This window comes from Hyla sarda, chromosome 1, assembly GCF_029499605.1.
Source record: "Hyla sarda isolate aHylSar1 chromosome 1, aHylSar1.hap1, whole genome shotgun sequence".
Lineage (NCBI taxonomy): Eukaryota > Metazoa > Chordata > Amphibia > Anura > Hylidae > Hyla > Hyla sarda.
The window spans coordinates 587,768,424-587,793,536 of NC_079189.1; the positions used below are offsets into that span (position 1 = coordinate 587,768,424).

At 45.2% G+C, this 25,113-nt stretch overlaps 2 protein-coding genes across 4 annotated transcripts in view; one reads left to right on the plus strand and one right to left on the minus strand.

Moving 5' to 3' along the window:
• The window catches only part of GPBP1 (GC-rich promoter binding protein 1), a 40,699-nt gene extending 34,529 nt beyond the window's left edge, over positions 1-6,170 (plus strand). For 2 of the 3 annotated variants that reach the window (XM_056545844.1, XM_056545853.1), the window contains exons 8-10: positions 2,439-2,623; positions 2,815-2,917; positions 5,922-6,170. In XM_056545844.1, coding sequence (XP_056401819.1) covers positions 2,439-2,623; positions 2,815-2,917; positions 5,922-6,083 — 450 coding nt within the window. In that variant the 3' untranslated portion in view covers positions 6,084-6,170. The remainder of the gene's footprint in view (positions 1-2,438; positions 2,624-2,814; positions 2,918-5,921) is intronic. The other variant, XM_056545863.1, reaches the window with a different exon arrangement.
• Positions 6,171-10,282: 4,112 nt separating this feature from the next.
• Positions 10,283-24,699, minus strand: RIMOC1 (RAB7A interacting MON1-CCZ1 complex subunit 1). Its single transcript, XM_056552559.1, has 6 exons — positions 24,576-24,699; positions 23,850-23,956; positions 21,422-21,562; positions 17,692-17,820; positions 14,621-14,735; positions 10,283-11,019 (listed from the first exon to the last, which is right to left on the minus strand). Exons 1-6 carry the CDS (start codon positions 24,661-24,663, stop codon positions 10,760-10,762), a joined length of 840 nt encoding a protein of 279 aa, XP_056408534.1. The 5' UTR covers positions 24,664-24,699; the 3' UTR covers positions 10,283-10,759.
• Between the last annotated feature and the right edge of the window lie 414 nt (positions 24,700-25,113).

The following is a 25,113-nucleotide window of genomic DNA, read 5'->3' on the forward strand; positions in this document are numbered from 1 at the left end:
TACAGCAGCTGATAAGTACTGGAAGGATTAAGATTTTTATATAGAAGTAATTTACAAATCTGTTTAACTTTCTGGTATCATTTGATTTAAAAAGACAAAACAAAGTTTTCCACCGGAGTACCCATTTAAAGTTAGTGAGGCTCAAGCCTCGCCGTGCAGCCAACTTTGCTGACATATGAGTGGAATGAAAGGCTGAATTATGATGTGATCATGGCCTAATGTTTTCAGTACTTCTTCTTAGGCTGGGTTCCCACTACGTTTTCTCCCAGACAGGAGCGCATACGGTAGGGGGGGGAGCTAAAACCTTGCACTCCCGTATGTAATTCATTTCAATGAATCGACCGCAGTGAAACGTCCGGTCTGCTCATTTTTGCGCCGTATGCGCTTTTTCCCAGCACCTAAAACCATGGTCAACCACGGTTTTAGGTCCGGTTGTAAAAGCGCATATGGCGCAAAAATGAGCCGACCGAACGTTTCCCTGCGGTCGGCTCATTGAAATGAATTGCATACGGGAGCGCATACGAAGGCATACGGGAGCGCAAGGTTTTAGCTCCCCCCCTACCGTATGTGCTCCCGTATGGGAGAAAACGTAGTGGGAACCCAGCCTTACTCCACTTTTTGGCAGCAATACGTGGCAGAAAGTCCTTAGACCTTATCATTGCAGAATCTACCACTAAGCCAACTGTCTGTGGGTCTCACCTGCAGGAAATCTGGCATATGTAGACTTAACTTAAATGGGCACTGTTAGATGTCACTGTCAGATTGTATGTTTTTACTGATGAAAATTAGACATTTTGTAATATTGTGTACATTTTTTTTTAAATATTTCATAAAGAAAACTCCTGAAAATCCCACCACTAGGGATCCTTATACCTACTGGTACACTAACCAGTCCTGCAGCAGCATCTGGCTTGTCCATGAGTCATGGACAAGAGATGACTCATGGATAAGGCTGCATGAGCAGACACTCCAATCACCTCCCACCACAAGGAAGGGACACACCCCCTCCGACCACACACCAATCACCTCCCACCACCACAAGGAGAGACATGTCCCCTCCCACCACACACCAATCACCTCCTAGCACCACAAGGAGGGACGCACCCCTTCCACCACACACCAACTACCTCCCACCACTACAAGGTTGGGACACGCCCCATCCCACCACATACCAATCGCCTCCCACCACCACAAGGAGGGATACACTGCCTCCCACCACCACAAGGTTGGGACATGCCCCCTTCACCACACACCAATCACCTGCCCCCTTCACCACACACCAATCACCTGCCCCATTCACCACCACACACCAATCGCCTGCCCCATTCACCACCACACACCAATCGCCTGCCCCATTCACCACCACACACCAATCGCCTGCCCCATTCACCACACACACCAATCGCCTGCCCCATTCACCACCACACACCAATCGCCTGCCCCATTCACCACCACACACCAATCGCCTGCCCCATTCACCACCACACACCAATCGCCTGCCCCATTCACCACCACACACCAATCGCCTGCCCCATTCACCACCACACACCAATCGCCTGCCCCATTCACCACCACACACCAATCGCCTGCCCCATTCACCACCACCACACACCAATCGCCTGCCCCATTCACCACCACCACACACCAATCGCCTGCCCCATTCACCACCACCACACACCAATCGCCTGCCCCATTCACCACCACCACACACCAATCGCCTGCTCCCACCACCACCACACACCAATCGCCTGCTCCCACCACCACCACACACCAATCGCCTGCCCCCACCACCACACACCAATCGCCTGCCCCCACCACCACACACCAATCGCCTGCCCCCACCACCACCACCACACACCAATCGCCTGCCCCCACCACCACCACCACACACCAATCGCCTGCCCCCACCACCACCACCACACACCAATCACCTGCCACCACCACCACACACCAATCACCTGCCACCACACGGGAAGAGAGGATTTCTAACACTGAGCTAATGAAAAGAGGTATTTTTATAATAAATATAGGTGACAGGGGCATAAAAATTAAATGTACATGGTCAGGAATAGGTACTTAGTAACATATTTATTTATTTTTGTGGGATCTGACAGGTATGCTTTAAGGCTATACTCGTATGCAACAGATTTGTTACAGAAGTTTCTGTAATTGTATATGCATTCCATACATTTCTGCAGCAGGTGAATGGATTTTTACAAACCCCATTACGAGATATAGGAACGGAGCAAAAAATTTCTGACAAAAATGTTGTCACTTTTGAATATCTTCTAATACATAAATAAGTGAACCCTGACCGTCCACTTGTAGTATTTCGGTATCTTGACCGCGGTCAGTGTATTTCCTCTGGGGGTTTTGGTGTAGATTTTGGGGATTCCATCTCCTTTTTCCTCCACTGTATCGTATTGTCTTATGTGCAGGATATGGATGGCTCCAGTCTGCAGAACAGGAGAAACACCTGTCCTGAGCGGGATATCAACTTAAACTTTGATCAGGGCAAAATCCCCCAAGGAACAGGAAATTCCTTCTCTTCCGGACAGATCACGCGGTCTTCTACCTTTCCTCAGGAGGATGTTCTTTCAAGCTCACTGGAAGCAGAACACAGGTATTCATTACTGACTGGTTATCCATAATAAAGCTGATCTGCCCCCCATACAGGTTGGACTGGTTCGGAGAGCCTTCGGATGATGTTCTTGGGGGTTTGTCGTGATTTGGGGTGCCCATGTGCATAGAGTACATAAGCTTTATTTGTACGTGAAGATAAAAGATCACAAATAACGGAATTCTGACTTGTAGGTTATTGAAGGAGATGGGCTGGCAGGAGGACAGCGAGAACGATGAGATCTATGCACCACTCACTGAGGATGAGATGAAGGAGTTCCAAGCCATCAGTGAACAGGTAACTGCAGAGGGCACATCTAACCCGTGTGACCTCAGGTCTAAAATGCGAACACAAGGTGTTCCAGTGGTAAGGGAAGTGATTAAAACCGCTTACTAATAGGGGGTTGTGTAGCCAAATACACAACAATGGATCACGTGTGTACAGTAAAGAGTCCGATCCGCAGCCTTCCTGCATGTAAGCGGAGAACTCAACTTTACAACAGAGGAAGGAAACAGGAATTCAAACTGCACCGACCAGGAACAGCGTGCTGGTGCTCACCACTCTCGGTAGCAGACATCATACTTCTACCCAACAAGTTACCTGGGACTCACCTCGGGCTGTTGGGGCCCGACTTTATCTGTTTACACGCTGACTCTATCTACTTGCTGTGGACAGTCATCAACTATACCTGGAACTAATTGAATCTGGTTTATATGGGATATTCAATATGCACAGGTCTCCATATCAGGACCTAACGTTGCTCTTTGGTCTATCACCATTTATTATCGATTATGGCGCCCACCACATGGCGCCCAACAACTGTGCATGAAATATTCCATGGAGTGAACCTAGAAATATTCTGAAGATTATTTCTCTGCTACCATTTTGACCTGTGCATGATATTGTTACTAGAGGTGCACCGAAATGGAAATTTCAGAACCGAAACGAAACCGAAATAAATAAATAAATGTCCGGCCGAAACCGAAAATGACTTCTCCCCGTCTTCTGGTAAAATGCAGCGCTCCGCTCATTAGATTCCCCCACATTAGATTGCCAGCTCCCCCACATTAGGTCGGGAGTTCCCCCACATTAATAGGCAGCTCCCCCACAATAGTAGGCAGCTCCCCCACATTAGGTCAGCAGTTCCCCCACAATAGTAGGCAGCTTCCCCCACAATATTAGGCAGCTCCCCACAACAATATTAGGCAGCTCCCCACAACAATATTAGGCAGCTCCCCACAACAATATTAGGCAGCTCCCCCCCACAATATTAGGCAGCTGCCCCCCAACAATATTAGGCAGCTCCCCCCCCCCACAATATTAGGCAGCTTCCCTCCACCCCACAGACATACAGCCTCCAGCCATATACAGTGTATGGCTGGAGGCTGTATGTCTGTACTGCTGCCCCCACAGTGTTCTGGTCACCGCTCCTCCGGCCCGGGGTCACATCTACTGCTATGGCCTATGGACCATAGCAGTAGGTGCCGGTGCCGGGACCGGGGGAGCGGTGACCGGAACACTGAACAAGATGACGCGGTCACTTACCAGGCCCCGGCCAGCGCGCGTCCTCCTGCGACGATCCTGCGGTCCTCCTGCGTCTCTATGGTTGTACGCACGGGACGTCAGTGACGTCCCGTGCGTACGACCATAGAGGCGGAGAAGCGAGGGACCGAAGGAAGATCGCAGGAGAACGCCGGGGAATGGTGAGTGACCGGCGGACATCCTTATGTCCCAAAAAGATTTTTCGGGACACAGGGATGTCCGGGATAGGATTAGGAATACTTCTTTTTATGTGCCCTGGCCGGCTCCCGTGTGTGGCTGCAGGCGGGGGCCGGCTCCCGTGTGTGGCTGCAGGCGGGGGCCGACCAGAGCATATAAAAACTAATATACTGTATACTAAAAACCAGGGGGCCTCCAGCTGTTGTGAAACTACAACTCCCAGCATGCCCGGACAGACTTTGCCGGTCCGGGCATGCTGGGAGTTGTAGTTTCACAACAGCTGGAGGCCCCCTGGTTTTTAGTATACAGTATTAGATTTTATATGCTCTGGCCGGCCCCCGCCTGCAGCCATACACGGGAGCCGGCCCGGGCACATAAAAAGTATTCCTATCCCGGAGAGCGCGCCCCCCCAGATGTTGCGCCCGGCCCCCCCTGCACCCCCAACGAGTGCCTCTGCCACTGGCAGTGTTTGTAACTTGTGCTGTGGGCGGGCAGGGGAGGTGGTCATTATCGGCACATTTTTTGTTGTTTCGGCATTTCCCCCGAAACAGCTATTTTCGGCCGATATATCGGTGCATCCCTAATTGTTACACATCGTATATTTTTGATACTCCGTTATGTATCCCTTTTTTCTAGTGTCTTTGTTCATCTATACTTTGACATCTAGACACTGACATTATCATGACATACATTCAAGTTTGACTGTCCCTGACCACTGAGACCGACTTTTATCAACTTCCATCTATCTTAATGCATCTGTCGTATGTGAATCGTTTATTATCTAAGTGTTAACCCACTACCGCTTTAATGTACTAATATCTTCTTATCGTTGTATATACTTGTTGTCCTCTTGTCCCCTGATGAGCCTGTGTATCCACATTAGGCGAAACGCGTTGGTAGAAGAGGCTAACTTATCTGTATTTATTGTCTCTGTTTCCTGTTCCTTAGTTTAGGAGCCCCCCTAGATAGGTAGGGCTCAGAGTGTAGGCACTCACTTGTACCCTCACCCCCCTTCCCACTATTAGTTTACACTTTTATAACCAATTAAAATAAGATTTGATATCTAAGCCTTATTGGTGATCTTTCGCTCATGATACATACTATTTATTCTCACCAAGGGATATCTATATCAATTTTTGGGTTGAGAAAACCAATTATCTATATTTTCTCTTGAGTTTTTACGGGACATCAGCGGTAATAAAGGGAAGTACTTTTCTTAACAGACATGCAACGCATTTCGCTGCGCATGCGCAGCGAAATGCGTTGCATGTCTGTTAAGAAAAGTACTTGCCTTGATCACTGCTGATGTCCTGTTCCTGGTCGGTGCCGTTCAAATTGCTGTTTCCTTCCTCTGTCACAAGGGAACAATAAAGCAGCCTGGTGGAGTAGGGGAGGACAGGAGGGGGGCCGGGGGGAGGACAGAGGGGCCTTGAATGGAGAATGACCTGGGGGTGTAAGAGCAGTATTCTGATCTTTAGGCAAATGTGTGTGTATATGGCCTGAGGTTGAAGGCACTTTTACCTTGCTCCTTTTTAGTATGCGTCTGGTCCGTCACTCATTTGATTTCTCCATCTCTTGTCAGCTACAGAAGAACGGGCTTAGGAAGAACGGGCTCCTGAAAAATGGCCTTTCTTTAGAGTTTAGGTTTGATCCTTGGAATCGCAGCACTTTCAGAACGACATATGAGGACGACGATACCGAGACCAGCAGCAGCGACACATCGGATGATGATGACTACTTGTGAGGCGCCCTCCGACACTTGTTAAGGGGTTAATGTTGTCCTGAAGATGAAGACTACTTCTCTTCCCGGAGGCGTTTCTGCTATTTTCTTCACTTCTATGTGCAAGGACACTGTAGATTTGAAGACTTTGATTGGTTCACCGTTTCATTCTTTGGCGGCTCTGAATGGTGGCAGGATGGCTGCATAGAGAGGTTTGTTCTTCTAAGAAAACAATTGTTAGTTACTACAAACCTGTTTTTCCAAGGTTTTTGTTAAGATGTTTAAAAAAAAAAAAAAGAAAAAAGAAAAAAAAGCACTTTAATTCTTTTCTTTTTTCTCCTTGCAGTCTCATAGGATGATGTAGCATGTCTCAGATGTTTGGTTTCTTTGAGGCCTTGAAACAAACATTTTTTTTTTTCTTATTTTTTTTTTTTTTTTCTTGCAAGTGCACAAATTAAAGCAATTGTTTCAGTGTTTCACTATCAAGGTTTTAGTTAGGTTTCTGGATCAGCCCTGGCATTTGTGAAGTGACATGGACCTAACTCTGTTCAAAATAAACTTATTTTGATATAAAAAAAATTGTAAAAAAAAAAAAAGTGACTGGATATGATGACTGGAGATTAAAGGGTAACTTTTTTATGTTGTTGGAATGGCAGGATACATGTTTAAAAACTCCCGGCAATTCCATAGCCCACTGTGCGGCCTAGGGAATTGCTTGAAATCCCAAGTAAGTCTATAGGACTTCCAGCAATTCTGTAGACCCCTCACATTAGGAGCAGGCTTCAATTAGAGATGAGCGAACTTACAGAAAATTCGATTAGTCACGAACTTCTCAGCTCGGCGGTTGCTGACTTATCCTGCGTAAATTAGTTCAGTCTTCAGGTGCTCCGGTGGGCTGGAAAAGGTGGATTCATTCCTAGGAAAGAGTCTCCTAGGACTGTATCCACCTTTTCCAGCCCACCGGAGCACCGGAAAGCTGAACTAATTTATGCAGGAAAAGTCATCAACTGCCGAGCCGAGAAGTTCGTGACGAATCGAATTTACTGTAAGTTCGCTCATCTCTAGCTACAATGGTTGCCAGGAGGTTTAACTCGTATCCTGCCAAAGCAACAACATTTATAGTTTATGATTTTTTTGCTTTGGGTAGGAGGGCTACCGGGATTATATCCGGATGAGCCGTATCCACCTTTTCCAGCCCACCGGAGACCCTGAAAGCTAAACTAACTTATGCAGGCTAAAGTCCGCAACCGCCGAGTCGCGAGGTTCGTGCAGAATCTAAGTACTGTAACTTCACTCAACTCTAACACACACAACTCTTTGGAATGTCTTGTCCTTTCTCAAGAACCTCCCTGCTGTTTACTAAATAAAGACATACTGGGAAGTCCCCATACATTTAAAGGTTTTTATATAATGTAGATAATACCATTATATGTATATTTGTAATATACATTGGTTAAAAAAAAATTGTATTTTGGGGTGAAAAAATGCTGTCCCTGCAGCTATTGCCTGTGAGGAGTCCAAATACAGGAAGTGATGACAGGACAAGGAAGGATCTGTGTAGGCTCCAGGCTTGTCAATCATCCTCATGTGTGAGCCCGTAGCATGTCACAGCCTCGGTGCGCAGAGCCCCGCCTGTCCTCGGTGCGCAGAGCCCCGCCTGTCCTCGGTGCGCAGAGCCCCGCCTGTCCTCGGTGCGCAGAGCCCCGCCTGTCCTCGGTGCGCAGAGCCCCGCCTGTCCTCGGTGCGCAGAGCCCCGCCTGTCCTCGGTGCGCAGAGCCCCGCCTGTCCTCGGTGCGCAGAGCCCCGCCTGTCCTCGGTGCGCAGAGCCCCGCCTGTCCTCGGTGCGCAGAGCCCCGCCTGTCCTCGGTGCGCAGAGCCCCGCCTGTCCTCGGTGCGCAGAGCCCCGCCTGTCCTCGGTGCGCAGAGCCCCGCCTGTCCTCAGTCCTACTGTATTTGGACTCCTCATAGAAACACACAGACAAAAATGAATAGTATTCATTTATTTGAGCAAATAATCAGGTATCATGGAAAGGAGCCAGATATGCGAGATACTCATGATTAGAATGAGTGAAATCTGCCATTTGATTCAATTCAGATTCTGTTGTAGGAGTAGGGAGCCCTTGCTCCTGTTCATCCGTTTTTTTGGTGCTCTATGCAGACACTACCACTGTATACCCACCCTACTGTGTGTTGGGCGGGCACCATGAATGTACAGCTGTATGCCTTGTTACAATGTGCAGGAACATCTGCCTGTGCTAGGAGTCCCTGCGCCTGTAAACACTTTAGCATTTTGTGCTCTGCCAATAGTGATTTCTCCAGATAAAATCCCTGGAAATTTAGATTCAAATTTATCTGAGAATCAGAAGGAATTCAATTTTGCACACAATGGGGGAGATTTATCAAAACCCGTCCAGAGGAAAAGTTCTCCAGTTGCCCATAGCAACCAATCAGATCACTTTTCACAGGCCTCTTAAAATGAAAGAAGCGCGCTGATTGGTTGCTATGGGCAACTGCACCACTCTTCCTGTGCACAGGTTTTGCTAAATCTCCCCCAATCTGTTTATCTCTTCTTGTCATGGAAGGATCTATTGGTAGAAGTACAGAGGAATACAGAAAAGCTACAGAAAAGGAGGGTTGGGTGATGAAGCACAATGGAGGAGATAATTTAAAGGGGTATTCCAATTTTTTTTGACAATGCTACAGGGGCTGTAAAGTTAGTGTAGTTCATAAGTTTATGTACCTGTGTTTGAAGGATGGTCTCAATTCTTCGATCTTTATTTTTAGCAGCATCCAAAATGACTGTCTCAGGTTTTAGTGAGGCCCAAGACATTACTATTCAGGTGTGAAAAGGGAGCCTGCCTGCTTCAATGGGTGGCGGGGTTGGCAATCATTCTATCCAAGACTGGTGGGCAGTCTTTCCCAACCAGGGTGCCTTCAGGTGTTGCAAAACTACAACTCCCAGAATGCCTGGATAGCCAAAGGCTGTCCAGGCATGCTGGGAGTTGTAGTTGTGCAACATCTGGAGGCACCCTGGTTGGGAAACACTGCTGCAGGGAATTGTCCCAGGTGTGCTTGAATGAGTGGGGGTGGCTGATGTGTGGGAAGGAAGAAAAATGACCTCACACTTACAAACAAGGGACCCTGTGACTTGTAGTTAGAGAGAACTCCAAACAGGAAATAACCATTTCACAAAAAAAGCAGCAGCATTAAGGTTGACTCACAACATAGCCATTTAGCCCCAATATAAGCACGGATCCTTCCTAAGCATGTCCATAACTGTATGGCAGGTAAGTACTAAAATCACCTAATGGTGGATAACCCCCTTTAAAAAGGGGTACTCCCGTGGAAAACTTTTTAATCAATTGGTGCCAGAACGTTAAACAGATTTGTAAATTACTTCTATTACTATTAAAAAAAAAAAAAACTTATTCCTTCCAGTACTTATTAGGGGCTGTATACTAGAGGAAATGTCTGTCTTTTTTTATTTCTCTTATGTCATGTCCACAGTGCTCTCTGCTGTCCATAGCAGCATATGTTTGCTATGGGGTTTTTCTCCTGCCATAAACAGTTCCTAAAATGGACAGTAGAGAGCACCGTGGTAGTGACATAAGAGAAATCCAAAAAGAAAAACATTTCCTCAGCAGTATACAGCCCTTAAAAAGTACTGGAAGGATTACGATTTTTTTTTTTAATAGAAGTTACTTACAAATCTGTCACCTTTTTTTTTTTAAATTAACTGGTGCCAGAAAGTTACAGATTTGTAAATCACGTCTATTAAAAAAATCTTAATCCTTCCTGTACTTATTAGCTGCTGAATACTACAGCAGAAATTTTCTTTTTGGAACACAGCTCTCTGCTGACATCTGTCCATAGCAGCATATGTTTGCTATGGGGGATTTCCTTTTACTCTGAACAGTTCCTAAAATGGACAGAGACGTCAGCAGAGAGCACTGTTTCAAACTGAAAATAATTTCCACTGTAGTATTCAGCAGCTAATAAGTACAGGAAGAATTAAGATTTTTTTTTTAAATAAAAGTAATTTGCAAATCTGTTTAACTTTCTGGCACCAGTTGATTAAAAAAAGTTTTTCACCAGAGTACCCCTTTAACATGTGAACTGAGCAGAAGCTTCTCACTGAGATCACTTGGTGGCTGCTCAGAATGAATCAGAGGCAACTGAAATCCAGAATAAAACCTCTAAATAAAATAGAATTCTCAAACACCTTCAATTATTTTTTTAATCCAAAACACATCAGCTTTGCACCGTAATGCATGGAGAGCATCTGTAAAGACATTGGAATGGTGCATAGGTCTAGAGATGAGCGAACTTACAGTAAATTCGATTCGTCACAAACTTCTCGGCTCGGCAGTTGATGACTTTTCCTGCATAAATTAGTTCAGTTTTCAGGTGCTCCCGTGGGCTGGAAAAGGTGGATACAGACCTAGAAGACTCTTTCCTAGGAATGTATCCACCTTTTCCAGCCCACCGGAAAGCTGAACTAATTTATGCAGGATAAGTCAACTGCCGAGAAGTTCGTGACAAATCGAGTTTACGGTAAGTTCGCTCATCTCTACATAGGTCTTCAGAATACAATGTATCGCCACCCTCAAGTCAAATCCTTTGGAAATTCTACAAAATAATCTCAGGCATCAATATCAGCCCTAACCCTGTACATCATGACCGGATCTCCACATAATCACTTAGTCTTCCTTGAAGTACTGCAGAATCTTCTTTGCGTTGTCTGTGTTCCACCCTTGTCCACACAGGGGCCCCTCACATACACTGATGTAAGTGCCCAGCACCTTCTCCCCAATCTCTTTGAAGTGAAGAACTTTATTTGTAGTCTGAGAATCGGTTCCGAGGGGCGACACCTGCTCCACGTCCCTGCAGTATCTCAGCGCCCAGTAACACATCTCCCCGCAGTACATCAGAGCGATCGCGTGGATGTCACTGAAGATCCCTGCACGTCACATGGAAGAGAGCGACAGCGTCACACCCAGTGCTGCAGATGCTAGATGTGTGTTTCACAACCAGGGTGCCTCCAGCTGTTGCAAATCTACAACAGACAGCCTTAGGCATGCTGGTAGTTGTAGTTTTGCATCACATGGAGGCCCCCTGGTTGGGAAACACTGTGCTAGATGCTAGTTAATGAGAATTCATGAGTTCCCGTTTATACCATAACAAGTAGTGCACATTTACGAGTAGCTCTTTAACCCCTTAATGGTGCAATTGTAATATGAGTTTTTTTTATCTCCTCCTCTTCTCCTTCTTCGGCCAGGTTCACACAGCGTCATCTCCTGCCAGACAAAATCCAGCTGGAGAATTCAACTGCGGGCAGCACCAACCGGCTAGGACTGTGCAGACATTGCCATCCCCAGAGACGGCAAGGTGTGCGGAGTAGAGATCTGCCAGTGAGTAGAGATGAGCGAACTTACAGTAAATTCGATTTGTCACGAACTTCTCGGCTCGGCAGTTGATGACTTATCCTGCGTAAATTAGTTCAGCTTTCAGGTGCTCCTGTGGGCTGGAAAAGGTGGATACAGTCCTAGAAGACTCTTTCCTAGGACTGTATCTACCTTTTCCAGCCCACCGGAGCACCTGAAAGCTGAACTAATTTACGCAGGATAAGTCATCAACTGCCGAGCCGAGAAGTTCGTGACTAATCAAATTTACTGTAAGTTCGCTCATCTCTATCAGTGAGCCACAGAATTTCTCAAGGGGATTTTCCGGGTGGAAAGTCAGCCTCAAACTCGGCAGTGTGCACCGTGCCAGCAATGGGACTCTGCTGCACTGTTCACACTGCAGAATTTCCGTGCCAGATGTTTCTGTCTTGGAAATTCAGATTCTTTCTGTAGATTCCACAAGAAAATGCATTGCCATCTACAAGATGGCGACTTTTCCAATCGGTTCTAGCACCAGCATGTTCTGCTGGCGCTTCCCTGTCAGTAGAATTTCCGCACAGAAATTTTCTGTGCAGACATTCCACCATGTGAACATGCGATTCACAGGAATGCTAGGCTTGGCCACATGTTCATGTGTTGTAAATAGAAACTCCTCTCAGGAAGCAAAAGGATCAGGCAACCGAAATCCAACATGCCTGATCCTTCCTCTAACATCATCTTTTGGGAGGTGTTTCGGTAGGCTAACATACACAGATGCTCAGTGGGTTTGGCTGACAAGTCTAATATACAGTCATGGTCGTAAATGTTGGCACCCCTGAAATTTTTCAAGAAAATTAAGTATTTCTCACAGAAAAGGATTGCAGTAACACGTTTATTTCCTTTGTGTGTATTGGAACTAAACCAAAAAAGGGAGGGAAAAAGGCAAATTGGACATAATGTCACACCAAACTCCAAAAATGGGCTGGACAAAATTATTGGCACCCTTAACTTATATTTGGTTGCACACCCTTTGGAAAAATAACTGAAATCGGTCGCTTCCTATAACCATCAATAAGCTTCTTACACCTCTCAGACGGAATTTTGGACCACTCTTCCTTTGCAAGCTGCCCCATGTCTCTCTTATTAGAAGGGAGGTCTTTTCCCAACAGCAACTTTAAAGGGGCACTCCGGCGCTAAGACTTCTTATCCCCTATCGAAAAGGATAGGGGATAAGATGCCTGATCGCGGGGGTCCCGCAGCTAGGGACCCCCGTGATCTTCCACGCCGCACCCAGTTAGAATCAGCCCCCGGAGCGTGCTCGCTCCGGGTCTCATTACTGGCGATCACGGGGACGGAGCTCCGCCCCCGTGTGATGTCACGGCTCAGTCCTTGCGATAGCCAGTAATCAGACCCGGAGCGAGTACGCTCTGGGGGCTGATTCTAAGGGGGTGCGGCGTGAAAGATCACAGGGGTCCCCAGCGACAGGACCCCTGCGATCAGGCATCTTATCCCCTATCCTTTGGATAGGGGATAAGATGTCTTAGCGCCGGAGTACCCCTTTAAGATCTCTCCACAGGTGTTCAATGGGATTTAGATCTGGACTCATTGCTGGCTACTTCATAATTCTCCAGCGCTTTGTAGTCATCCATTTCTGGGGGCTTTTTGATGTATGTTTGGGGTCATTGTCCTGCTGGAAGACCCAAGATCTCGGATGCAAATCCAGCTTTCTGACACTGGGCTGTACAGTGCGACCCAAAATCCATTGGTAATCCTCAGATTTCATGATGCATTGCACACATTCAAGGCACCCAGTGCCAGAGGCAGCAAAACAACCCCAAAACATAATTGAACCTCCACCATATTTCACTGTAGGTACTGTGTTCTTTTCTTTGAAGGCCTCATTCCGTTTTCGGTAAACAGTAGAATGATGTGATTTACCAAAAAGCTCTATCTTGGTCTCATCTGTCCACAAGACGTTTTCCCAGAAGGATTTTGGCTTACTCAAGTTCATTTTGGCAAAATGAAGTCTTGCTTTTTAATGTCTGTGTCAGCAGTGGGGTCCTCCTGGGTCTCCTGCCATAGCATTTAATTTAAATGTCGACATAGTTCGCGCTGACACTGCTGCTCCCTGAGGCTGCAGGACAACTTTAATATCTTTGGAACTTGTTTGGGGCTGCTTATCCACCATCCAGCGTTGACACATTTCATAAATTTTTCTCTTCTGTCCACGCCCAGGGAGATTAGCTAAAGTGCCATAGGTTGTAAACTTCTAGATTTGCCTTTTTCCACAGTGTGCAACATTATCAAGATCTCTGGAGATGGATTTGTAACCTTGAGATTGTTGAAATGTTTCCACAATTTTGGTTCTCAAGTCCTTAGACAGTTCTCTTTCTGTTGTCCATGCTTAGTGTGGCACACACAGACACACAATGCAAATACTAGGTGAACTTCTCTCCTTTTTATCTGCTTTCAGGTGTGATTTTTATATTGCCCACACCTGTTACTTGCCCCGGGTGAGTTTAAAGGAGCATCACATGCTTGAAACAATCTTATTTTTCCACAATTTTGAAAGGGTGCCAATAATTTTGTCCAGACCATTTTTGGAGTTTGGTGTGATTTTATGTCGAATTTGCTTTTTTTCCCTCCTTTTTTGGTTTAGTTCCAATACACACAAAGGGAATAAACATGTGTATAGCAAAACATGTGTTACTGAAATCCTTTTCTGTGAGAAATACTTCATTTTCTGAAATTCCAGGGGTGCCAAATTTATGGCCATGACTGTATATGGGCCTTCAGGGTTGGCATCACTAGGCTTCTTCTTTAAAGGGGTACTCCGCTAAAACATCTTATCCACAAGAATAGGGGATTACATGTTAAATCATGGGGGGGGTTTCCACCGCTGGGGACCCCCGCGATCTCCGCTGCAGCACCCCTGTCATTCGGTGCACGGAGCGAACTCCGCTCCGTGCCCGATGACTGGCGATGCCAGCCGCCACGCCCCTCCATTCACGTCTATAGGAGGAGGCGTGACAACTATGTACTGGAATGCGGAAGCTGCAAAGTTTCCGTGTTTTGGACGCAGTCACTGGTGGGCTGGAGATCGCGGGGGTCCACAGCGACGGGACCCCCCCCCCCCCGATCTAACATCTTATCCCCTATCCTTTGGATATGCCCTTTTACCTTTCTCCAACAGAATGGCTGTGTTTAGGTCTTGGAATGAAACTTTGTCATCGAGCCGGACAGGACTTCGCTTATGAAGCATTTTTTGCAGGTAATAGACGCCATCTTGGAGACACTGGGTAATAAGAAAAAGGTACAGTATCAGCAAAATCCAAGTGGTCCCTTAAATGGCCAATTTATTGACACTGCTTTACTGAACCAAACTAAGATCACTATAGGGCAGCTACTAGAGATGAGCGAATTTACAGTAAATTCGATTCGTCATGAACTTCTCGGCTCGGCAGTTGATGACTTTTCCTGCATAAATTAATTCAGCTTTCAGGTGCTCCCGTGGGCTGGAAAAGGTGGATACAGTCCTAGGAGACTCTTTCCTAGGACTGAAGCAGTAGATCCAGCACTCTTCTAAGCAGCTTTATTGTAACACAGCACTCGGATAAAATCAGCCAATACATAAACGCGTTTCGAGCGCATGCGCTCGAAACGCGTTTGATGTATTGGCTGATTTTATCCGAGTGCTGTGTTACAATAAAGCTGCTTAGAAGAGTGCTGGATCTACTGCTTCTTTTCTACTATTGGGTGTTGGCTGGACACCGATCCGTGCACATTGAAGGGGTTTTGGTGAGCTGGACAAGTGTCTGTGAACTTTGTTCTTTCCTAGGACTGTATCCACCTTTTCCAGCCCACCGTACCACCTGAAAGCTGAACTAATTTATGCAGGATAAGTCATCAACTGCCGAGCCGAGAAGTTCGTGACGAATCGAATTTACTGTAAATTCGCTCATCTCTAGCAGCTACGTCTGCCTCAAGGCTAAGCTGAGAGGGGAAACAATATGGCCGACTACTACCACCAGAACACTACACACGGGTACATGACAGGGAGATTTATCAAAACCTGTCTAGAAGAAAAGTTGACCAGTTGCCCATAGCAACCAATCAGATCGCTTCTTTCATTTTTCAGAGGCCCTTTTAAAAATGAAAGCAGTGATCTCATTGGTTGCTATGGGCAACTGGTTGATTTTTTTCCTCAGCACAGGTTTTGATAAATCTCCCCCCAGGGTGTTTGCATGTTCACATGGATGTGGCTTCACACACAATTCAGTTATATATGGCTGTCAAGTCATTAGCTGTTGCCAAACTACAACTCTCAGCATGCCCGGACAGCCGAAGGCTGTCCGGGCATGCTGGGAGTTGTAGTTTGGCAACAGCTAGAGGCCACCCTGGTTGGGAAACACTGAAATATAGTGTAAGAGAGCCAAATACAGGTGTGAACAGTAGTGATGAGCAACATTGCCCATATTCGAATTTGCGATATTTTGCGAATATAGAGACGCATATTCGTCCTATATTCGCGAATTTCGCTTATTTGTTATATTCGCATATTCGAGGAAGAAAACAGTGAGGGGGTGGGCAACTTTACTATTGGTTGCTAGGGATTAGAGATGAGCGAACTTACAGTAAATTCGATTCGTCACGAACTTCTCGGCTCGGCAGTTGATGACTTTTCCTGCATAAATTAGTTCAGCTTTCAGGTGCTCCGGTGGGCTGGAAAAGGTGGATAGAGTCCTAGGAGACTCTTTATTAGGACTGTATCCACCTTTTCCAGCCCACCGGAGCACCTGAAGGCTGAACTAATTTACGCAGGATAAGCCATCAACTGCCGAGCCGAGAAGTTTGTGACGAATCGAATTTACTGTAAGTTCGCTCATCTCTACTAGGGATGTTGTTGATAACCTCTGACAAGTGTATTTGCATTAGGGATCGACCGATATCGATCTTTTAGGGCCGATACCGATACTCTGTGGAGGTTAGGGCCGATAGCCGATAACTTATACCGGAATATCGGTATAAGTTATCGGCTATTTATCCCCCCCCCCCGGTGACACCGCTGCAGATCATTGATTTAAAGCAGGCGCTTTAAATCAATAAACTGCAACGGCTTTTGCGGTGCCAGAGACCGCCGCTGCCGCCACCCACTTCTCCCCCCCTGCCTGTCCTGGGGTCCTCCTGAGCCCGCCCCGGCCAGAGATCGCCGCTGCCCCATTGCCTCCCCCATTCCCGGTTTTATAATTACCTGTTCCCGGGGTCCGCGCTACTTCTGGCTCCGGCGGCGTCCTCCTGAGCTGTCACTGTGCGCACTGACGGTGACGTCGCGTTGAGGACTCGTCATTGCGCAGCGCACAGCGTAAGGATGCCGCAGTAGTAGCCCGGGCCCCGGGAACAGGTAATTATAAAACCAGGGATGGGGGAGGCAATGGGGTAGCGGCGGTGGTGGTCTCTGGCCGGGGCGGTGCGGTGGTGGGCGGGGCATTATCGGATACGTAATTGACGATACCGATAACGCCCAAAATCGTGAATATCGGCCAAACCGATAATCGGTCGATCCGTAATTTGCATCATTCTAATTGGCCCACAAGTGAAAAGAACTGATATGCGCAAAAAAGTGAATATTTGTAATTTCGAATATATTCGCAATATTCGCGAATTTGCGATATTCACGATAAAAATTCGAAATGTGAATATTCGCGCCCAACACTAGTGAACAGAACCTTTGTGGGGCTGCAGATCATCTGGACTATATATGAAATCTGATGTTTTCACCAGTCATACACGCAACTTGGTAGTAAAGAAACCATTACCTAGCGGAATACATACGCTCACACACTGGCGGTAATCTAGAGGAAAATGGATTATGAAGCCAATAAAACCAGGGAACATAGTTCATTAGATGTAGTTTTTTTATCGTTGACTTCATGGATCAGTGTTATGCAATAGCATTACATTGATCTATGTAAGCCGTCTAATGATCCTTTGGATGGGGGATAAGATGTCTTGGGGTGGAGTACCCCTTTAACAAAAACTATTGAACAGAAAAAAAATACCTCAACTAAGGAGGTTCTCTGCTCTGTCCTCCCGGGAATCATCAGCAGGGGAACAAAATGTGTACTTTCCCTACAGCACCACCACAGGATATAGGAGGCATTACACAGTTAAAGTCAGTGGCCTTTTTGTGTAATGAATGGATGTGTGGGGTCCTCCAGGGGGACTGAGCGAAGATCTTCAGTGAAAAGTACCTGGCGGAATATTCTTGGATCCCTCAGCTCCCACTTCTCCCTCTCCCCCACTGTATGGCAGTACATGTACAGCAGAGCTCCTCGCCTCCACTGCAGGCATTCCTGAACTTCTATGTCAAGAGCCAAATTCTAGGGGGGGGAAAAAAAGAAAAAAATGTATATTATACATAAATTAAATTAAATAAATGTATATAATTTAATTTAAAAAAATTATATATAATATATATATCTACAGCAACAGGAGAATGCAGCAGCACACTGCTAGCACAAAGATATAGATGAAACATGAGTATATAGATAAAACATGAGTATATAAATAGAACATGAAAAGCTATACAGCTGTAGTGCAATAAATGAAAATATGAAACTATGAAATTATGAGGTACTTAGCTTGCAAATTTGGCGCCAAATAGCGTGGACCGTCCCACCACGGTAAGGTGACCTCATTTTGGGACGGACCCTACACTGTGTATATGCCTCTGTGTGAACAGTACAGCAGGCATTGCAAGGTCTGAAACATCCAAGGCACCTTATATACACCTAATAGAGGTGGGTGGGGTGCAGGAGCCAACATGGAGGTAGCCACTCCCCCTGCTGTACTGTTCACACAGAGGCATATTCACAGTGTAGGGTCCGTCCCAGAATGAGGTCACCTTACCGTGGTGGGACGGTCCACGCTATTTGGCGCCAAATTTGCAAGCTAAGTACCTCATAATTTCATAGTTTCATATTTTCATTTAGCACTACAGCTGTATAGCTTTTCATGTTCTATCTATATACTCATGTTTTATCTATATACTCATGTTTTATCTATAGCTTTGTGCTAGCAGTGTGCTGCTGTATTCTCCTGTTGCTGTATATTTAGCCCAGCAGCCTGCACCTGTAAGCCAGGTTTTTACAATAGTTTGGAATTAATAGTGCTGGCCAACTTATTCTTTGGTTATATTTATTTATATTAATTGAATTTATTTCTAGTTATGCATATAACCTGGTAAGTTCATACTGGGTATTGCCAGCCACAGAGGCCCTGCGATCAGACATCCTCTATCCTTTGGAAAGGGGTTAAGATGTCTGGCAACGGAGTACCCCTTTATTAATATCACTCTGTACATGATTGGGGATTTTCCTCCTGCAGGTGCAAAAAAAATAAAAAATAGAGGTTTCCACCGGAGTACCCCTTTAAATGCTGCTATTAATTTGGCCAGCAGCATTTAAACAGTTAAAGAGGTTATCCTGCTAATAAAAAGGTATCCCTTATCCACAGGGTAGAGGATAAGTGTCTAATCCGACTGCAGGGACTCCATTGTGATCTCCTGAATAGGGCCAATCTCTTGTCGCCAATTCCTTTCCTCCCTTCCAAGACATAATATTCTCGTCAGTGACAGTCCGCTCAGCCAATCACTGCAGAGAATAGTACGTCTTGGAAGTTGGGGGCCAAAACGCTCAGAGATTGGCTCAGTTCAGGAGATCACATGGGGGTCCCAGCAGGACCCCCTGTGATCAGACACTTATCCCCGTTTTATTAGCGGGATAACACCTTTAATAGCTGGCAATGGAGATTGCTCCATGACGGCTATTAGTGGCACCCCTTTGCTGCTGGAAGGAAGGGGGGCTGCTTGGTATGGAGCTGGCTCGCGTCCCAAGCCTTCTCCATATACTCTTTATGGCACCATGACATATATATCCGTCATTAAAGGGGTTATCCAGGAAAAAGAAAACTTTTCTATATATCAACTGGCTCCAGAAAGTTAAACAGATTTGTAAATTACTTCTATTAAAAAATTCTTAATCCTTTCAGTACTTATGAGCTTCTGAAGTTAAGGTTGTTCTTTTCTGTCTAAGTGCTCTCTGATGACACGTGTCTCGGGAACTGTCCAGTTTAGAAACAAATCCCCATAGCAAACCTTTTCTAAACTGGGCGGTTCCTGAGAGAGCACTTAGACAGAAAAGAACAACCTTAACTTCAGAAGCTCATAAGTACTGAAAGGATTAAGATTTTTTAATAGAAGTAATTTACAAATCTGTTTAACTTTCTGGAGCCAGTTGATATATAAAAAAAACTTTTGGCTTGGAATACTCCTTTAATAGGATAAAAAAGGGGGGGGGGGTGGTATCTCCCATTGGATAAGCCAGTGTTTTCCAACCAGGGTTCCTCCAGCTGTTGCAAAACTACAACTCCCAGAATACCCGGACAGCCAAAGGCTGTCCGGGCATGCTGGAAGTTGTAGTTTTGCAACAGCTGGAGGAACCCTAGTTGGAAAACACAGATAAACAATGCATCACATTTGCTTATGACTTGTATCTGGTATTGCAGCTCGGCCCCACTGAAGTGAATAGAATGGAGATGTGATCGTACACACAACCTATGGACAGATGTGGGGGCTCTTTTGAAAGCAGCCTTCACAATCTTTAACCCTTTCCCGCCACAGGACTTATGCATACGTCCTAGAGATCTCCTGCTCAGCATGATGCTCTGCAGGAGATCGCCGGCGGGACCAATCACAGCCGTGGTCCCGCTGCAGCTGCCTAGACCGGGATGGCGCTGGTCTCGCCAGCATTAACCCCATAGATGCCGTAATCAGTCCGTGATCACATCATCTATGGGATTGACAGAGGGAGGGTGTTCCCCCTGTTCATCAACGGCGATCGTAGTTGCCATGGCAGCAGGAGGCCAGCCGATTGTACGGCAGCCTGTGAGGTCCGGCCATAGGCAGAATGTCAGTGTACACTGTGCTGCAGTACAGATTTACAGCATAGTGTAACCTGTAAAAATGAAAAAAAAAAAATGTGAAAACAAAATATTTTTCAATAAATTAACAAAAGTAAAAAAAAAGAAAAGAAAAAAAAAAAAAGCCCCTTTTCCAATAAAACCCCATATAATTACATGCTCTCCCCCCCCCCCCCCCCCCCGAATAAATGTCCAATAGGCATTACCATGTTCGTAAAGACTTGTTCAATAAAACTGTAATGTTATTTATCCTGACACGCCTTTATATAAAAACAAACAATTAAAAAATAGAGAAATTAAAAAATAAAACAAAATTTAAAAAAGGGCACAAATCGCTAATTTTGGTCCAAAATGTGGAATAAAAAAAAAAAAAAATTAAATAACACACATACACACAAAAAAATAAGCCCTCACACTATGGCATTGGCAGAAACATTAAAAAAATTTAAAACCAAAAAGAACAAATCCCTTCTGCTTGAGGCCCCAGTGACATGTTCACAATAGGACCCTATACTGTGCAATGGTGGTCGCCAAAATGTGGCTCTCTAATTCGGCCCCTTTCACACTATAAAAATTCATCGTTAATGAACGTCCGTCATAAAAATATTGAAAATCGTCCGTTACGAAATCTTATACGGCCGTTAGAAAAATCCCATAGACTAGAATGGGATTTTTCTAATAGCCATTTTAACCCATTATCGCCCGTGATTAATAACGGCCGTTATTTTGTGACGGGCTATAGTAACAGGAGAAATAGTGCGTGCGCTATTTCTTCCATTCATATACCAGTCACAAAATAACGGCCGTTATTAATGGCTTTTTAATGGATTTTTCTAAAGGCCGATTTTCAAAAATTTTTATGACGGTCGTTCATTACGGATGAATTTTTATAGTGTGAAAGGCGCCTAAGTGTGAAACTAGAACTCCCAGCATGCCCACCAGGATGTAGCCCCCCCCCCCCCCCCCCGATTTATATACAGTTTATTAGAAATGAAGGATTACCCGCTGGGGACTTTCTCCCACCAGATTTTCGGGTTCCGATAACATTTCCACGAGTTCTCCCACTTTCTGCAGGGAATCATCTCCTGGGAAGTCTTCATCCACCAGCTGATTTTCTTCATAGAATGTGATGTCTAATACCGCCTGCACCGGGGAGAAGAAATATAGTACAATAAATAAAATACTGCCCCCTCCCCCCTATAGACGTGAATAGAGTGGCCGGACCCCCGCAATCAGACATTTTATCCTTATGTCTAGCAATGGAGTACCCCTTTAAGTCACATATTTCTGCATGGAACCTGCCACAACAATATCCTAAGGCTACATTCACCCTACGGAATTTTCATGTAAATGGGGTTTCTCATTAACGCAGTCACACTGCCTAATTTCTTGGCAGAAAATTCCGCTTCAGAAATTCCAGACACGCAGAAAAAAAAAAATTCATATCCTTGTTCATTGTTTTGGCGGAAATCTGGGTCTGTGTGGTCCTAGCGCCGATGGATTTAGGTGGCGGCTGCTGCAATTGGAATAAAACATCTGGGAGTTGTTTTGCAACAGCTGGAGGCACCCTGTTTTGAAAACACTGCCCTAAGACTACAGTCACACTACAGAATATCTATCCGGAGTTTTATTCCAAGTGCAGCAGCCGCCACCTAAATCCATCGGCGCTAGGACCACACTGCCTTAGGCTACATTCACACTACAGAATGGGGAAAGTCTGCAATTAGAGATGAGCGAACTTACAGTAAATTCGATTCGTCACGAACTTCTCGGCTCGGCAGTTGATGACATTTCCTGCATAAATTAGTTCAGCTTTCAGGTGCTCCGGTGGGCTGGAAAAGGTGGATACAGTCCTAGGAGACTCTTTCCTAGGAATGTATCCACCTTTTCCAGCCCACCGGAAAGCTGAACTAATTTATGCAGGAAAAGTCATCAACTGCCAAGCCGAGAAGTTCGTGACGAATCGAATTTACTGTAAGTTCGCTCATCTCTATCTGCAATAAATCCACAGCATTTTCAACACAAAAAATGACATGCTACAGAAACTTAAATATATTTTTATATATAATACATTATTGGTAATAATTATTAGTAATTCTTTATTATTTGTAGTTTATAGTTATGATTATCATCATCCATAATGTATTTTTTATTATAAGTAGCAATAATAATAATAATAATAAATAAAATACCAATACCAATACCAATACCAACAACACTAATAACATAATATTATTAACCCCTTAACGACTAAAAAGTCATTAAAAAGTCCCATCAAAACAAACAAGGTACCGATAAAAACTACAGACCATGGCGCAAAAAAAAAATAAAAAAAAAAGAGCCCTCATATAGCCCCGTATGTGGAAAAATCAGGGGGTCAGAAGTTATAGGGGTCAGAAGAGGACAACCTTAAAGGGGTATTCCAGGAAAAAACTTTTTTATATATATCAACTGGCTCCAGAAAGTTAAACAGATTTGTAAATTACTTCTATTAAAAAATCTTAATCCTTTCAGTACTTATGAGCTTCTGAAGTTAAGGTTGTTCTTTTCTGTCTAAGTGCTCTCTGATGACACCTGTCTTGGGAACCGCCCAGTTTAGAAGCAAATTCCCATAGCAAACCTCTTCTAAACTGGGCGGTTCCCAAGACACGTGTCATCAGAGAGCACTTAGACAGAAAAGAACAACCTTAATCCTTTCAGTACTTATGAGCTTCTGAAGTTAAGATTTTTTTAATAGAAGTAATTTACAAATCTGTTTAACTTTCTGGAGCCAGTTGATATATATATAAAAAAAGTTTTTTCCTGGATAACCCCTTTAAACATACAAATTTTGGTGCATGTAGTTGGGATTTTTTTTAAAGTAGTAAAAGAAAATCAAACCTACATAAATTGGGTACCTTGTAACCGTATGGACCTACAGAATAAAGATGAGGTGTCATTTTTACCGAAAAGTGCACTGCGTAGAAACGGAAGCCCCCAAAAATCCAAAATCGAATTTTTTATTTTTTTAAATTTCACCTCACTGATAATTTTGTTTTTGCTTCGCCACAGATTGCGTTATAAAATAAGTGATGTCATTACAAAGTAAAATTGGTGACGCAATAACAAAAGCTCTCAAATAGGGCTGTAGGCACAAAATTGAAAGGGTTATGATTTTTAGAAGGGGAGGAAGAAAAAAAGCGCAAAAAAAGAAAAATGGCTTGGTCCTTAAGGCCAAAATGGGCTTCCTTCTTAAAGGGTAATAATAATAACAACAATATTATTAATAATAACATCAACATTATCATCCACTTTGCCGCTGCTATAAATGCTGCAGATTTTCTGCATGGAAAAAAAAAACATCAAAACTAACCAAAGAATGAGGGTAGTCCCATCATTCACATTAATACAAGTTGGATAAAGTCAGAGTTCCCCGGTAAGCTGACAATACCTGGCTGTAAAGCGCCAAACACAATGAATCGTCACATCCCCGAGCCCCCTCCTGACACCGCTCATCCAGTCTCTGCAGCGCAGCTAAAGCCTTTAATAACACCGCATCTAAAACAAAAAAATAAAAATCATAATGACAATATACATAAACGCATTATTACATTTTTGACGGAAAAAAAAAAAAAAAAAAAAAAGGGGGAGGGGGGGGGGTCTTCCATTTAAATAAAAAGCTAAATCTGGGCAGTCAGTTCTTTCCAGAAAATAGGGGCATCAGGGCACCCTACTGTCTTGGGGATGTGGCGGGGGGGGGGGGGGGGGGGGGGGGTAGTCCTGTCAAACCCCTTTTTCCAACCTGTGGCATTACATCTTTTGCAACACTACAGCTCCCAGCATGCCCTGACAGCCAAAGGCTGTCAGGGCATGCTGGGATTTGTAGTGTTGCAACAGCTGAAGAGCCAAAGGTTGGGGAATGCGGCTCTATACAACCCTTTTCTATATACCCTCCTGCAGTTACACAAACACATGCTGGGACTTGTAGTTCCACAGCAGTGGGGTGGGCACGGGCTCTTGTCCAGCCCTACTAGAAGAACACAATGCTGTAATATTGAAACACAGTTCTGCACATTAACCCGATCCATCTAAATGGAGCCCGACCACCCGTAGGGGGCGCAATAACGCATGCTAGGACTTCTAGCCTCTGTCCCCGGTCCCGGATCCAGGCCCTCACCGCCTTGTCCTCCCTCCTGCAGCCTCTCCCACCTCCGCCGCAGCCTCCCGGCTCTGACAGTCCACTCCAGGCTGCAGGAGGACGCCATGTTTAAAGGGACGGTCACATGGGTCGCGGTCACATGGCAAGACTTGAAAGGGGGCGGGGTTACCAGTAGTGAAAGTGCAAAGTAGAGGATACAGGAAACATTGATACACTGGTCCTGTACTGGTATCACTGGTCCTGTACTGGTATCACTGGTCCTGTACTGGTATCACTGGTCCTGTACTGGTATCACTGGTCCTGTACTGGTATCCCTGGTCCTGTACTGGTATCCCTGGTCCTGTACTGGTATCCCTGGTCCTGTACTGGTATCCCTGGTGCTGTACTGGTATCCCTGGTGCTGTACTGGTATCACTGGTCCTGTACTGGTATCACTGGTCCTGTACTGTTATCACTGGTCCTGTACTGGTATCCCGGGTCCTGTACTGGTATCCCTGGTCCTGTACTGGTATCACTGGTCCTGTACTGGTATCCCTGGTGCTGTACTGGTATCACT